This window comes from Schistocerca serialis, chromosome 2, assembly GCF_023864345.2.
Source record: "Schistocerca serialis cubense isolate TAMUIC-IGC-003099 chromosome 2, iqSchSeri2.2, whole genome shotgun sequence".
In the NCBI taxonomy this organism is placed as follows: Eukaryota; Metazoa; Arthropoda; class Insecta; order Orthoptera; family Acrididae; genus Schistocerca; species Schistocerca serialis.
The window spans coordinates 706,919,589-706,934,301 of NC_064639.1; the positions used below are offsets into that span (position 1 = coordinate 706,919,589).

The window sequence follows — 14,713 nt, forward strand, 5'->3', positions numbered from 1 at the left end:
GTATTCCAGTCAACATTGGCACTTGGTGCAGGGAGTGGCAACTGTCCCTTAACATAGACAAATGTAATGTATTGCGAATACATAGAAAGAAGGATCCTTTATTGTATGATTATATGGTAGCGGAACAAACACTGGTAGCAGTTACTTCTGTAAAATATCTGGGAGTATGCGTGCGGAACGATTTGAAGTGGAATGATCATATAAAATTAATTGTTGGTAAGGCGGGTACCAGGTTGAGATTCATTGGGAGAGTGCTTAGAAAATGGAGTCCATCGACAAAGGAGGTGGCTTACAAAACACTCGTTCGACCTATACTTGAGTATTGCTCATCAGTGTGGGATCCGTACCAGATCGGTCTGACGGAGGAGATAGAGAAGATCCAAAGAAGAGCGGCGCGTTTCGTCACAGGGTTAGTTGGTAACCGTGATAGCGTTACGGAGATGTTTAATAAACTCAAGTGGCAGACTCTGCAAGAGAGGCGCTCTGCATCGCGGTGTAGCTTGCTCGCCAGGTTTCGAGAGGGTGCGTTTCTGGATGAGGTATCGAATATATTGCTTCCCCCTACTTATACCTCCCGAGGAGATCACGAATGTAAAATTAGAGAGATTAGAGCGCGCACGGAGGCTTTCAGACAGTCGTTCTTCCCGCGAACCATACGCGACTGGAACAGGAAAGGGAGGTAATGACAGTGGCACGTAAAGTGCCCTCCGCCACACACCGTTGGGTGGCTTGCGGAGTATCAATGTAGATGTAGGTAGATGTAGATTGTCAAAAGCTTTCCCTGAGTCTACAAATGCTAGAAACGTAGGTTTGCCGTTCCTTAATCTTTCTTCTAAGATAAGTCGTAGGGTCAGCATTGCCTCACGTGTTCCAACATTTCTACGGAATCCAAACTGATCTTCCCCGAGGTCGGCTTCTACCAGTTTTTCCATTCGTTTGTAAAGAATTCGCGTTAGTATTTTGCAGCTGTGACTTATTAAACTGATAGTTCGATAATTTTCACATCTGTCAACACCTGCTTTCAAAATGGTTCAAATGGCTCTGAGCACTATGGGACTCAACTGCTGAGGTCATTAGTCCCCTAGAACTTAGAACCAGTTAAACCTAACTAACCTAAGGACATCACAAACATCCATGCCCGAAGCAGGATTCGAACCTGCGACCGTAGCGGTCTTGCGGTTCCAGACTGCAGCGCCTTTAACCGCACGGCCACTTCGGCCGGCCAACACCTGCTTTCTTTGGGATTGGAATTATTATATTCTTCTTGAAGTCTGAGGGTATTTCGCCTGTCTCATACATCTTGCTCACCAGATGGTAGAGTTTTGTCAGGACTGGCTCTCCCAAGGCCGTCAGTAGTTCCAATGGAATGTTGTCTACTCCCGGGGCCTTGTTTCGACTTAGGTCTTTCAGTGCTCTGTCAAACTCTTCAAGCAGTATCATATCTCCCAATTCATCTTCATCTACATCCTCTTCCATTTCCATAATACTGTCCTGAAGTACATCGCCCTTGTATAGACCCTCTATACACTCCTTCCACCTTTCTGCTTTCCCTTCTTTGCTTAGAACTGGGTTTCCATCTGAGCTCTTGGTATTCATAGAAGTGGTTCTCTTTTCTCCAAAGGTCTCTTTAATTTTCCTGTAGGCAGTATCTATCTTACCCCTAGTGAGATAAGCCTCTACATCCTTACATTTATCCTCTAGCCATCCCTGCTTAGCCATTTTGCACTTCCTGTTGATCTCATTTTTGAGACGTTTGTATTCGTTTTTGCCTGCTTCATTTACTGCATTTTTATATTTTCTCCTTTCATCAATTAAATTCAATATTTCTTCTGTTACCCAAGGATTTCTACTAGCCCTCGTCTTTTTACCTACTTTATCCTCTGCTGCCTTCACTACTTCATCCCTCAGAGATACCCATTCTTCTTCTACTGTATTTCTTTCCCCCCTCCTTGTCAATTGTTCCCTTATGCTCTCCCCGAAACCCTGTACAACATCTGCTTTAGTCAGTTTATCCAGATCCCATCTTCTTAAATTCCCACCTTTTTTCAGTTTCTTCAGTTTTAATCTACAGTTCATAACCAATAGATTGTGGTCAGAGTCCACATCTGCCCCTGGAAATGTCTTACAATTTAAAACCTGGTTCCTAAATCTCTCTCTTACCATTATATAATCTATCTGATACCTTATAGTATCTCCAGGATTCTTCCATGTATACAACCTTCTTTTATGATTCTTGAACCAAGTGTTAGCTATGATTATGTTGTGTTTTGTGCAAAATTCTACCAGACGGCTTTCTCTTTCATTTCTTACCCCCAATCCATATTCACCTACTACGTTTCCTTCTCTCCCTTTTCCTACTGACGAATTCCAGTCACCCATGACTATTAAATTTTCGTCTCCCTTCACTATCTGTATAATATCTTTGATTTCATCATACATTTCTTCAATTTCTTCGTCATCTGCAGAGCTGGTCGGCATATAAACTTGTATTACTGTGGTAGGCGTGGGCTTCATATCTATCTTGGCCACAATAATGCGTTCACTAAGCTGTTTGTAGTAGCTTACCCGCATTGCTATTTTCCTATTCATTATTAAACCTACTCCTGCATTACCCCTATTTGATTTTGCGTTTATAAACCTGTAGTCACCTGACCAGAAGTCTTGTCCCTCCTGCCACCGAACTTCACTAATTCCCACTATATCTAACTTTAACCTATCCATTTCCCTTTTTAAATTTTCTAACCAACCTGCCCGATTAATGGATCTGACATTCCACGCTCCGACCCGTAGAACGCCAGTTTTCTTTCTCCTGATAATGACATCCTCTTGAGTAGTCCCCGCCCGGAGATCCGAATGGGAGACTATTTTACCTCCGGAATATTTTACCCAAGAGGACGCTATCATCATTTAACCATACAGTAAAGCTGCATGCCCTCGGGAAAAATTACGGCTGTTGTTTCCCCTTGCTTTCAGCCGTTCGCAGTACCAGCACAGCATAATATTGTCTGCAAAATCATTAGCATACGAAGTGAACACCAAGTCTCTCAACAAACTTTTTTGGGGCCCACCTGAAGTTACTTTTAATCCGACGATGACTCTTCATTCAAAATAACGTGCTTTGTATTCCCTACCAAAAAAAAAAAAAAAAATCTAGTCACAGTTTCGCTTGGTAACCCATACGGTTGTACTTCTGATAATAAGCGCAGATGTGATACCGAGTCAAACGCTTTTTTGGAACTCGAAGAATACTGCGTCTATCTCACTGCCTTGCTATGGCTTTCAGTATGTCGTGTGGGTAAAGTACGAGTTGAGTTTCACATGATCGATGTTTCCGGATCCCATGCTAATTGGGATTGAGGTGGCCATTCTCTTCAGCGTATCTCACTCATTACATTTGAGCTCAGAATACGTTCTAAGATGCCACAACATATTGGTTTCAAGAATGGACGGTAGTTTTGTGGATGACTTACGCTATCCTTCCTGTGGACGAGTGTGGCTAAAGTTTACTGCGGACTATTGGATACGGTTTTTTGTTCGAGGGATCTACAGTCGATTATGGTTTAAAGAAAGGGGGGAGGGGCTAATTTAGCCACGAATTCAGTATAGAATCTGATAAGAGTTTATATCGGGGCGTGAGGATTTGTACAGTTGTAACGATTTCAGCTGTTTCTCGACGCCACCGACACTAATATCTACTTCGCTAATCTTTGCAATGGTATGAGAATTGGACTGAGGCAATACTTCTATATTTCTCTTTGTAATGGAACATTTGAAAAAAAGTGTTGAGAATTTATGCTTTTGCTTTGCTACCCTCAGTTTCATTTATGTCTCGGCCCTGACTAGCTGAACACTGAGTTCGGTGCTATTAATAGCCTTTACAGACAACCAGAATTTCTTTGGGTTTTGTAAAAGACGTTTCGAGAATATTCTGCCACTGTAGTCGCTGAAAGCTTCAAGCATTGCTCTTGCAACGGAACGCGTTTCATTCGACTCCTCTCTATCTGTAGTCGTCTGCTTTCTCATATACCTTTTACGCAGCAGTCTCATTTCAAAGAGTTTCTTTGCAGTGATTGTATACGGCGGAGTGTCCATCCTACCTATAACTGTTCTATTGAGTACATGTGCGCCCAAGCCCAGGGATAAGGGGAAGACTCCTCCCCCTCCCCCCCCTCTCCACCTCTTGATCCCAGAAAAATGAAAAAATATTGTGCAGCCACGTGTTTTTCTTTCAAGAAAAATGGTAACTTTAAAAAAAAAAAAAAAAACTTGAGCCGCTGTTCCTCTACATCTTCCAGTCGTGAGCTAAAAATTTCAATTTCCTCATTGAGGCATGCCACTACTGTTTCTTTACCTAGTTCACCGAACATATGCATTTTTCTGTTTGATGTGGTTGCCCTTTGTACTTAGGTACAACTGCCACATGGTCACTGATGCCAGCTCCGATGCAGATATCCTCAAATAGGTCACATCTATTTGTCGTCATTGGATATAAATTATTTCTATCATCGGTGGGATTCCGAAACATCTGTTCTAGGTAGTTTTCAGGCAAGCCATTTAGTAATGTTTCGCATGATGTCTTGCCACACCCACCACTAACAGAATTGCAGTTATCACATTTAATTGCTGGGCGATTAAAGTTTCCTCCGACAATTATAGTGCGATTGGATGATGTAAACGTACTACCGAACTGTGGTTTTCTCTGAAGTTTTCCGTTACATCAGGAGGTGTGTCTGGTTATCGATAAAAGGATCCAATTATAATTTTATCCGCAACCCTGATACTGAATCTTGCCCAAAAAGTCTCGCTTGTTGCTTCAGTTTCTGTATCTGTACATTTGAGAGTGCCTATTGCGACAAATACACTACCTCCATTTACCGTTAGTCTATTCCCACGGCATACTCTTAAATTTTCTCCAAAAATCTCACTGCTGTCAACTTTGGGTTTTAACCAGCTTGCTGTACCTAGTATTATGTGTGCTTCACTGTATGTTATGTGCGCTTCAAACTCAAAATGCTCTTCAAACTCAAAATGCTGTATGTCTTATCGGAAGATAAAACACAGGATATCAATTACGGGTATACGTCGCCCATCATGAACTTACGACATAATCACATGATGCACAGCAGCTTGCACAGCCATTTATCTGCCGGTCACTGAATTTCTACACTCAACAGGGATACTTTTTTACTGAGTTAACATTTTCTTTTAAGTACTTTCTTCTTTTAAGAACATCTTCAGTGGAGATGAAAGAAGACTCTAATTGAAGTGTGATTATGAAATCGTATTGCTAGTCAAATAGTACGAAGGATATCTGTGCAAAAGCACAACTAACGGCCAAAAACTCCTATTTTTACTGTCGAAATTAACTATCGTGTTGAAAACCTGGAAGATACCGTTAGTATATGTAATTTATCGTTGTTAAAATCCCTTTGGAATCAGAGTAACTGCCAGTGTAAAAGATAGTTACGAGACAACTTAGTGTATTTTTCAGGTTTCAGACTGAAATAAAAACGTGAATAACGCAACAGCTAACTGCAGATAGAAAAAGAGCGAAGTACACGTTGATTACCGTTAGAATAAAAACGTTACTTGTACGTGCATGGCCGTTACAGGGAAAAATAGCGTACTTTCAGCAGTATGAGACCTCCCCTCTCCTGATTATCTTGTCTCAGATCTCTCATAAAAGGTGTGGTAGTGAAAGCGACCCACTACTGACGGGCTTACACGTAGATAACAATTTTCCGTATTTGAACAAAGACTCTCCATACGGCAGGAGCTGCCGCCTAAGCAGTAGCGCTTGCAGCGGTCGGTAAGGGAGTTACAGTCCGGGCGTCGGCCTCAGAGGAGAGTCATAGTTTAGTTGTGCATTCGCCTTCAAACTGTCAAGCAGTGAGGTTGGGTGGACCCATTGACTGTCGCATGCTGTGGTTTTTGTGATTTCAGTCGACGTAGAAAACAGTTTATCTGCAAAACTATTGTGTTAAACATCTTTAGTGCGTGTGGATCGTGTTTTTCAGCATTACACGTAGCAATTTACTCGAGAAAACACAAACATGGCGGACAGTGATACGAAGCTAGACCGGTCGGACCCGGAATTGAAATACCTGTCTGTTGATAGAAATATGTTCAATGATCCAGCAACACAAGCAGAATGGACGCAAAAAAGATTAGTATGGGTTCCTCACGAAACGCACGGTTTTGTTGCTGCTGGCATAAAAGGGGAGAGAGGCGACGAAGTTGAAGTGGAAATACAAGACACCGGTAAACGTGTCTTAGTAGCGAAGGATGACATTCAGAAGATGAATCCTCCCAAATTCGATAAGGTTGAGGATATGGCAGAATTAACCTGTCTGAACGAAGCATCAGTGCTGCACAACCTGAAGGACAGATACTATTCCGGCCTCATTTATGTAAGTACTAACATTTTGCCTTTAACTACAGCTATTATTGCCCTGCAGTTTTTTAAGACATCATAAACATCAGTATTAATTTGTTATCTTTGATAAAAGACGGCAAGGGCATTGCTATATACTTCGGTATAGCACAATAAGTAGTGACTGGGTTTCAAATAACAATTCCCACGAAGCTGTAAAGTTGTACCTGTGCAGCAGGCTCCATATGCACCTGTTTAGGATTTGATAAAACGCCAGTTTTCGAATTCAAAAACGTGCTCTGTTTTCATTATAGTCTGCAATCTTGGAATATTTGTGCAGATGGAACATAATCTCACTTCATTCTTATTCGCAGACACTAACCTTTATTTTTGTCTAAAACGTATCAAAAGTATAGATTACAAATGAATTATCCAGCTGGCAAAATTACCTGAATGTATCTCGTGCTTTGATAGATGATGTGAGAAGACAATCATTTCTTAGATCCTGATGGACAAGGAAATAGTTTTTTGCGTCTCCAACTGCACAAACAGGGCAGATTCTATATTTACAGACATAATAATGTTTACTTCATAGTATATATAATTTCTTTGCAGCAGAGATGTGCAATATCGAAGCATACTGATTAAAATTTTATCTCCATACAAATATATGACAATAACTTCTGCCTGCGTAAGACAAGATTTCTGTTGTTGAATACTGTTTTTATTGCGAAGTTAAGTATTTAACATAGTGTTTAAACATTTGCACGACTCATATAATATTAAAAACAAAAGTTATTGGTGGCATAGGATGAACATTGGCGACATCTAGCTGCTCTCCCATCTTTTGTTTATGTATTGTAAGCTGAATGAGATTAATATAGAGGTCAGTAGCGAAGGCCAATGTTAGGTAGCCCATTGTTTTTTAAGAATAGATGCAACAACGCACACTTAGCTCTAGTGTATGCCACTTTATTTCTAAAGGAATTAAATAAATACTCCAGCGTTCTTATCTATAGAGGTTTCCTCAAAGGCGCGTGTCTCACAGATGATTTACATCAGATCTTGAATGCCTACCTTTATTGTGCTGTACTGTAAGAGGACAGTGATTTAAGTTGCAGCTAACCACCTTTTTCATGTTTGATGTATTTCAGGGACTGCTACATGCTTAGTTTTTAAAGTTGTGTAAAAATAGACAAAAGTAAACAGTAGCATTTATTTTACGCTGTACTGAGGGATATTGCCTGTCTGTGATCTGGTACTTACATTGTGTATGGATTATAAGCAACTTTTACAACCTGCCAGCCAGGCAGAAGCTTCTGTAGGCAGCTTAATGATGTAAAATTGTTTTGCTCGTAAGATCACTAGACAGTAAAAACAGCAGCGTAGTAAAGATTCGAGTGTTCAGTTTTGAAAAGACTACATTTACCACTGCATGTAAATAGTTAAATTTCACAAAATCGTAGAGTTCGTGCGCTGAATTATACGGTAGTATCTGACTGCCCACTGAAATGAATGACTCATGTTTATTTTGATTCTGATCTGTCATTATAAAGACTTTGGTAGGAGGAAGCTGATGATTCCTAAAGGGGCATCTTACTATATTATGTATAGATTTTTGTTCAGTTAGTGGAACGATTACCAACCACCTAGGGTGACATAAAAATATGAGGAATATTGCCCAAAGTTTCAGAGTTTTATAAACTACGTTCTGGTTATTGAAGCTTATCTAAAACGTACTTAATGAAGATGTGATCGCTGTCATCTGCAGACGTGGGTAGGTTTTGTACTTAAGTTGCTATAACTGCCTATCCTGGCACTGTGTGTGTGCTGCCAGTATCTGTGCTGATAATAGCATTACATTGTTTCCAATAGAATTTGCTAAATGATTAGGTTGCCTTCATTGTTTCCACCGAATGATATGGGGAAGCGAAAGTACGGCTCGAGACGGAAGGTAGAATTCGGCTCTCCTCAATATTATATGATTGGCTTTTCATATTCTTGTGTAGAACTCGGCACTGGTTGTGACTTTCAACTGTGAAATTGTCCGGTAAAAATTGTTAGCGCACTGCAGGTGTTCGATGTTCTTGTGATCTTTGCTATTTACTACAGAGCCTAATATAATAATACCAAAGAAATCATATTCAAGGTGCTGTTACCTTGATTCCTTAGTGGTGTAATTGACTGTCGGAGAATTTACGTAACTTTTAAGTTAGTTATGTAGTGTGAGCGTTCCTCTCTTTCGCGCGTATTTTCAAGGCTGGATTTAGGAGGGGAAAAATCGAGCGTGGTTGTGCGGTTTTATAGAGGCAAAACTGTTAACAGAATATGATGTAGTTTTAATTAATTTGTCAATGGGTCATTCACGAGCACAAGTAACGTTGGACACGTACGTTGTTTCTGTTCTGGGTAATGGGATAAAGCTTATGGAGACATCAGAGCCTGGTGTTTGAATAACTTTTACTACTGCCGTGTAGGAGGACACGATTAGGACAGGACAGCAGTACGTGTTTGCCAGTCTGCAAAGCGCCCAGTGATGAAGTGCGAGCGTTGTGATCCAGGGGGAAAGGCGAGCACGCTGCCGGTGTGGGGACGACCTTGGGCCTGTTGCGCGTTGTCGGCGCCCCTGGTCCGGGACGAGCCATCAGCAGGCCCGTGGGCGCGGCCGACCGTGCCTCGAGTCTCGGCTCTCGACTGCGGGCGAAACGAGTAGCCGACTAGACGCTCGTTTGGCGGCGCGGGCCAAATAGCATGGCGCGCAGGCATTGCCGTGCCCCGCGTAATTGAGTTAGTGGCGCGCCGTAATTTGGCGGCAGCCGAGTCATCGCCGGCTTGAACGCCGTCCCGCCTCGCGACCAGCCGTTGCGCGATTAGGCAATGACGATTCTGTCTCCTACACGACTTTTTTTACATCAACTGTTCCTTGCTTATTGCTATTATATAAAATATGGGTAATAGTTATACAGGAGATCCACTCCCCGCCTTTCATTTTTCGTGTTCATGCTATGTATGTTCTAGTATGCATCAAATTACTAGTCGGAGGCTTGCCCATTACCAGTTATTGGTATTTTAATTTACCTTGCAGTTTTTACAACGAAAATTGCATTATGTATGGCAAGATTCATTAAATGTGACGCCAACTTAGGCAATAGGCTACCGTACAGTAGGTCTGTTACCACATTCTTTGATTCGCTTTCACACTCGTTTTGTTCTTCCAGGCTAACATAGCTCGGCCACGCTACAGAGTCAGTCAACACAGCCGGTGGAGTGGTCCACTACCACACTCAAGCAGAAAATTAACTGAAGAAGCATTGTCATAAGTTTTTAATCTGTCATTGAAGGTCTGTCTTTATTTTTCCAGCGGTTTTTTAACGACTGTTTTCCATCTCTCTAACGGGACTTTGGAAGGTCTGCAAAATACCTTAAACAACTCTTATGGCATTGCTGGTTGGGAGACCCCTATGTGTAGTTTCAGCTACCAAGTAGGGATAGGTTGTCTTTCAGTGGCCTTACTCGCGGCGTGTGAGCCGTGTCTTGAGTAGTATATCTGTAGAGCGTAGGTCATCGCAATTGACGTATTGTGTGCGGTCATGTGTGTATTGTATGATGAGTAGAGAGAGACTGTGATACCCGATGCACATGCCAGTATCAGAAGCGCTTTCTTGAACTAGAAATATTTTCTAGCGACACATTTCTTTAGAAGTCGAATAGGGGTGAATAAGGTGGTTAGTGAAATAGTTATTGCATCATCCCCTCTTACTAAAACGCCTTAGTCGTTTTTTCGTGATAAAAGAATTTATTTTTCTATAGCTAAATAATCATGAGTTTAATAAGCGCAGAAGTAGTTTTCATTTTTTGCAGTTACGCTTTGGCTTTCGCAAAGTCATAATGTGAGTGTCTTTCACTACCCAAGAAACAATGAATTAGTAATGAACTTTGGAGTAGACGTTTCGTCCGCTGGTGCAGGCCTGTCGGTGTACACCCCTTTGTGTGAGTGCTGGATGGTTTCTGCCGTTACTCTGTGAACCCACGTCTCATCCACAGTATCAAATCATGTTGGACTCTGAAACTGTCCGTAGGTTCTTTCTCGCATTTTGGACTCGCATTCGAGAGGACGACGGTTCAAACCCGCGTCCGGCCATCCAGATTTCGGTTTTCCGTGATTTTCCTCAATCACCTCAGGCATATGCCGGGATGGTTCCTTTCAAAGGGCACGGCCTGTTTTCTTCCCCATCCTTCCCTGATCCGAGCTTTTGCTCCGTCTCTAATGACCTCGTTGTCGACGGGACGCTAATCTCCTCCTTTTCGCATTTGTTTCTGATTTACAGTCAAAAAATCTTGCACAATGTCCTCATGCTTAATTAATTCTGAAGATTAGTGTGCATGGTGGAAGTTACTTATTGTACCAGTCTCAGGGCACGAAATGGATTCCCAGTCAGGCATAGTTTTAACTTGCAAGATGATACGGAGAGCGAAGACGAATGAAGTAATAGATCATAATCCTTCTCTTGTCTGAGGCGATAGAAGAAATTGGGAATATTAGAAAGGAAAAGGGATTGGTCAAAGATATTTGCATGTTGCATTCAATGTGCGTCCTAAATGACACGCAGTTGAAGACACAAACAGTATTCTTCCTCAGTGAGAATGCTGGAAAGTTTGCTTCAGTTTTCTGTTAGAAAAAGCGAGAGGTAAAAATCCAACTAACCGAAATTCTTAGGTAAGAAAAATCATAAATATACCTCATTTGACTCGGGAAATCATCTGCTTCTGCATTAGTCGGAGAAGTTTGCTAAGTCCGTCGTAGTACAATGTTAAAAAATTTGAGTGTAAATGAAAAGTAACTGATTGCTACTATGGTAGAGATTTATTTTTCTATTGGGAACATCTCTCGTTCCACAAGCAATACTATGTTAGTAGTAATGTAGTTGACCATAGGTGGTCCACACTCCACGTATCCACTTAGGTGAACTAAGAGATAAAGAAGACTGAAGCATGTTACTAACCCATCTTCACACCGATCTACTGGCACTTCATTGGTGAAAGAGTTGGAGTAAGATAAATAAAAAAAAATGCTGTCCATCTTACTAGCATTGGAACCAGGAAACCATTTTACATGCTACTTGACTAAATAATGTTGCCAACATATGTTGAATTATTAATTTAGTCACCGTTTGACTAGATTACTGGCTGGAGACTGGGTGCGATGTTCCTTGGGAGTCAAGTTGCTGCTCTGGCTGGTTAATTAGAGTGACACTAAAAGCTTGCATTGGCAAGTCAGTTTTGGTGATGCGTCACCGCCTTGTAGTAAGATTTTAGCTACGAGTATAGAACCATCGACTCGACTTAGGAGTAGAAAATGATGCGAAACAGGCGACCACCGGCATCGCTGTCGCTTTCACACTGCGTCTAGAAGCTTCAAATGGAAATGTAATCGTTAAAGATCAGGCGGAGTGGGAAGACTTGAAATGACGGAGCTCATGAAATTTGTTGCCACATCAGGCGAAGTTGTGTCCGTGATCAAACAATTAGAATTTGATTTTAATCTCGTATAAATTCGTGCTGCGTCCACATTTTTCAAGCCTCGAATAATCGTCAGGGAAGTATTACGTGTTCATTAATAAATGGTCATATGGTGCTTAAGAACTGCTTGTTGAATTGATAGCCTGCGTAATATCACCCTACTTCAAAACGAGCGGTATCTCCCTTGGTCGATGCACAGCGGTGTGCCAGATTTCGTTGTCCGGCACAATAAAGCGCAGGTTAGATTGTAAGGCCTCTCCTACTAAACTTGAAAGACGTGAAACGTGTAAAATGATACGGACAGTACGCTGAGTTCCTAATAATATAGTTCATCCTTAACAAAGAGAGGTGATGATCAGTAGTAGAAAAGGATCTCGTCTCGGTTAAATCAAAATTACTAGCGATACAAGTAGTACAAGAAGCTAAAAGATTCTTCTGCCTGGGAAGCAAAATGGCAGAAGCAAACTGGCGCAAGCATAACGTTTTTCAACAATGGAGATCCTCTGATATCATTGTCGGCGATGAATTTTCCGAAAGTGAACGTCTGAAGCACAAAATAGAATGGAAATGTAGCGTGGATCATGGATAAACGAGAGAAAAAATTAGAATGGTTTGAAATGCGGCCGTATTTAAGGACAGTAAACATTAAGTACATAGTGAAGACGTCAGAGAAAGAAGAGGCGAGTAAAGAACTATAAGGTACGTCCTAACCAGAGAATGGTTTGTGGGACATTTGATATCACGTCTGGGAAAGCTGGGAATACCAGGCAAAGAGCAGTCGTGAGACTAAAATGAAAATAATGAAAACTTACCTTCTGGGCCCCATACTTTTTTATAACTGCCTTCTCCATAATATATTGATCACTTTCAGGCCCAGCTAGGAAAACTGAAGAAGGGAACAAAAGTTAAGAAGAGCAATCTATGAGGTTATGAATGTGAACATTAGGAAGTTAGTTAATACCTAGCGCTGCAAAGCTCATTTTTGAAAGAAGTTTAGAATGCGATGCCAAACTATGAGAAATGTTAAAGTGATGTCATGAGGAAATCGGAATAGTAAATGAAACAAAGGCTGAAAGATATTCCGGTAGACTTATTGAATGACATAATTTTGTAAGAACTATTGCAAGATGAATGTGCTTGTATGGAGCTAGGGTGTGTGGGAGTAGAGCGTACTGGTGGTGTAGTGGACAAATATCAGCTCATCGTTTATTAATAAAAACGATATCTGAACATCTCACTTCATTGTAAGAGCGATTTCACAATATCTGATCATAACAGTTTAATCTCCAGGTATATTTCATCACATGTGGCAATAAGGAAAATCTTTCATTTTACAACTGGAAGTAAATATTTGGCTGTAGTCTTTCTGGCACGTCATAGAAAAACAACACGCGGCCACATATATTCACTATTAAGGAACAGTTGTTCACCAGAAGTGATAACAGAAGTGTGTGCTGATGACCAATTTCAGAACAAGGAACGTTATGACAAATAATTAAAAGTTCAGTAACAGCAACTTCGTAATCAGTAGTACTTCTTCCTTAAAACTCACGAAAGACATTTACAAATACTTCGCAATTGTTAGACACGGAACACTAAAAAGATACCTATTAAATGTAGATCATTTAGCTTGGCAGAGGTTGAACATTTCATATAACCTTGGCGCGACTGTCACAGTGAACCTTAAACAATGAAATGGTTGCAACATTAGATCAATAGCTTTCACATATATCAAAGCACCTTCTACAGAATCTCGGCGCTATCGGTGCAGCAAATATTTAAAAGGAATCAAATAGTGGCAAGGTTCACAAATTAACCTGTCAATAAAGCACCACAGCCCTTTACAGCACTTAAGAAACAGTTACAGGCAAAGGTAAGCAAAAGACAAGCGAACTTAACAGTAATTTTATAACAGGGAACGACTGAGAGACAATCTTGGTATTCAAAACCTTCCTCTCCCTTATACTAGAGACTAATGCATTAGCATACGTAGTTTAACAAGGGCACAAGCTCGCGTGAGGAGGCAGCATTAACTCAACCCAGCGAATGATACTAATATGACGGAAGAGACAGTGACAACCACACTAATGGCCAAGTGTCGACTAAGCGACGTCACCCAAACGCTGATCAACGATGTCTGCCAAACAGCTTCACTCAAACACGGAGGAACCGTAATTTAGGTACCCGTACCACCCTACAGCAGTAAAGCTAAATGGCATCTGCCATGTACGGTGAAGCTCTGTCAACAGCCGATAACTTAAGTTCCAGGAGGCACTGGCGTGGCGACTATTTATCAACTTGCAAAAGCAGCTAAGCACTTACGCATCCATCCTTACCAGAACGGGACTGGCACAGCATCTAGACGTACACGGTAGATAGAAAGGGAAGCAGACAGCCCGCCTGCCCACGTCGCTCAGCGGTCGCACCTCCGTGACTGCGGTACGCACGCCGACCCACTCCAGCAGACAGTGCGTTCACTTCCTCGTTTCTCAGGCAGATCGCTCGCGGAGACTCAGCACGAGACGCTGCCGTACTTCCTCCTTGGCCACAGATAACACCGGTTAACGGCACTCGGGGCAAGGCATCTATGGCATCGATAACCATAGACGTTGTTGGAACACTTCAATAAAGACTGAAATGCGCTGTCAGTGATCAACGACTCCTAAGACATCATGGCTTCGATTGTGAAAGATTAATTACAGCATATTGTGCAGGATGATGGTCGCAGCAAGTTTGGTTTCTCAATATCAAATTATTCTCATGATATATATTGAGATGGTAAAGATCATTGGATAGTGATATGCTCATTTATAGCTGGCG

At 41.5% G+C, this 14,713-nt stretch overlaps 1 protein-coding gene across 1 annotated transcript in view; it reads left to right on the forward strand.

Annotated features, from left to right (window-relative positions):
* The first annotated feature begins 5,866 nt into the window (after positions 1–5,866).
* The window catches only part of LOC126457868 (myosin heavy chain, non-muscle-like), a 285,711-nt gene continuing 276,864 nt past the window's right edge, over positions 5,867–14,713 (forward strand). Inside the window, 1 exon segment of the mRNA XM_050094524.1 lies at positions 5,867–6,410. Within this exon segment, the coding sequence (XP_049950481.1) occupies positions 6,054–6,410 (357 nt within the window). The 5' untranslated portion in view covers positions 5,867–6,053.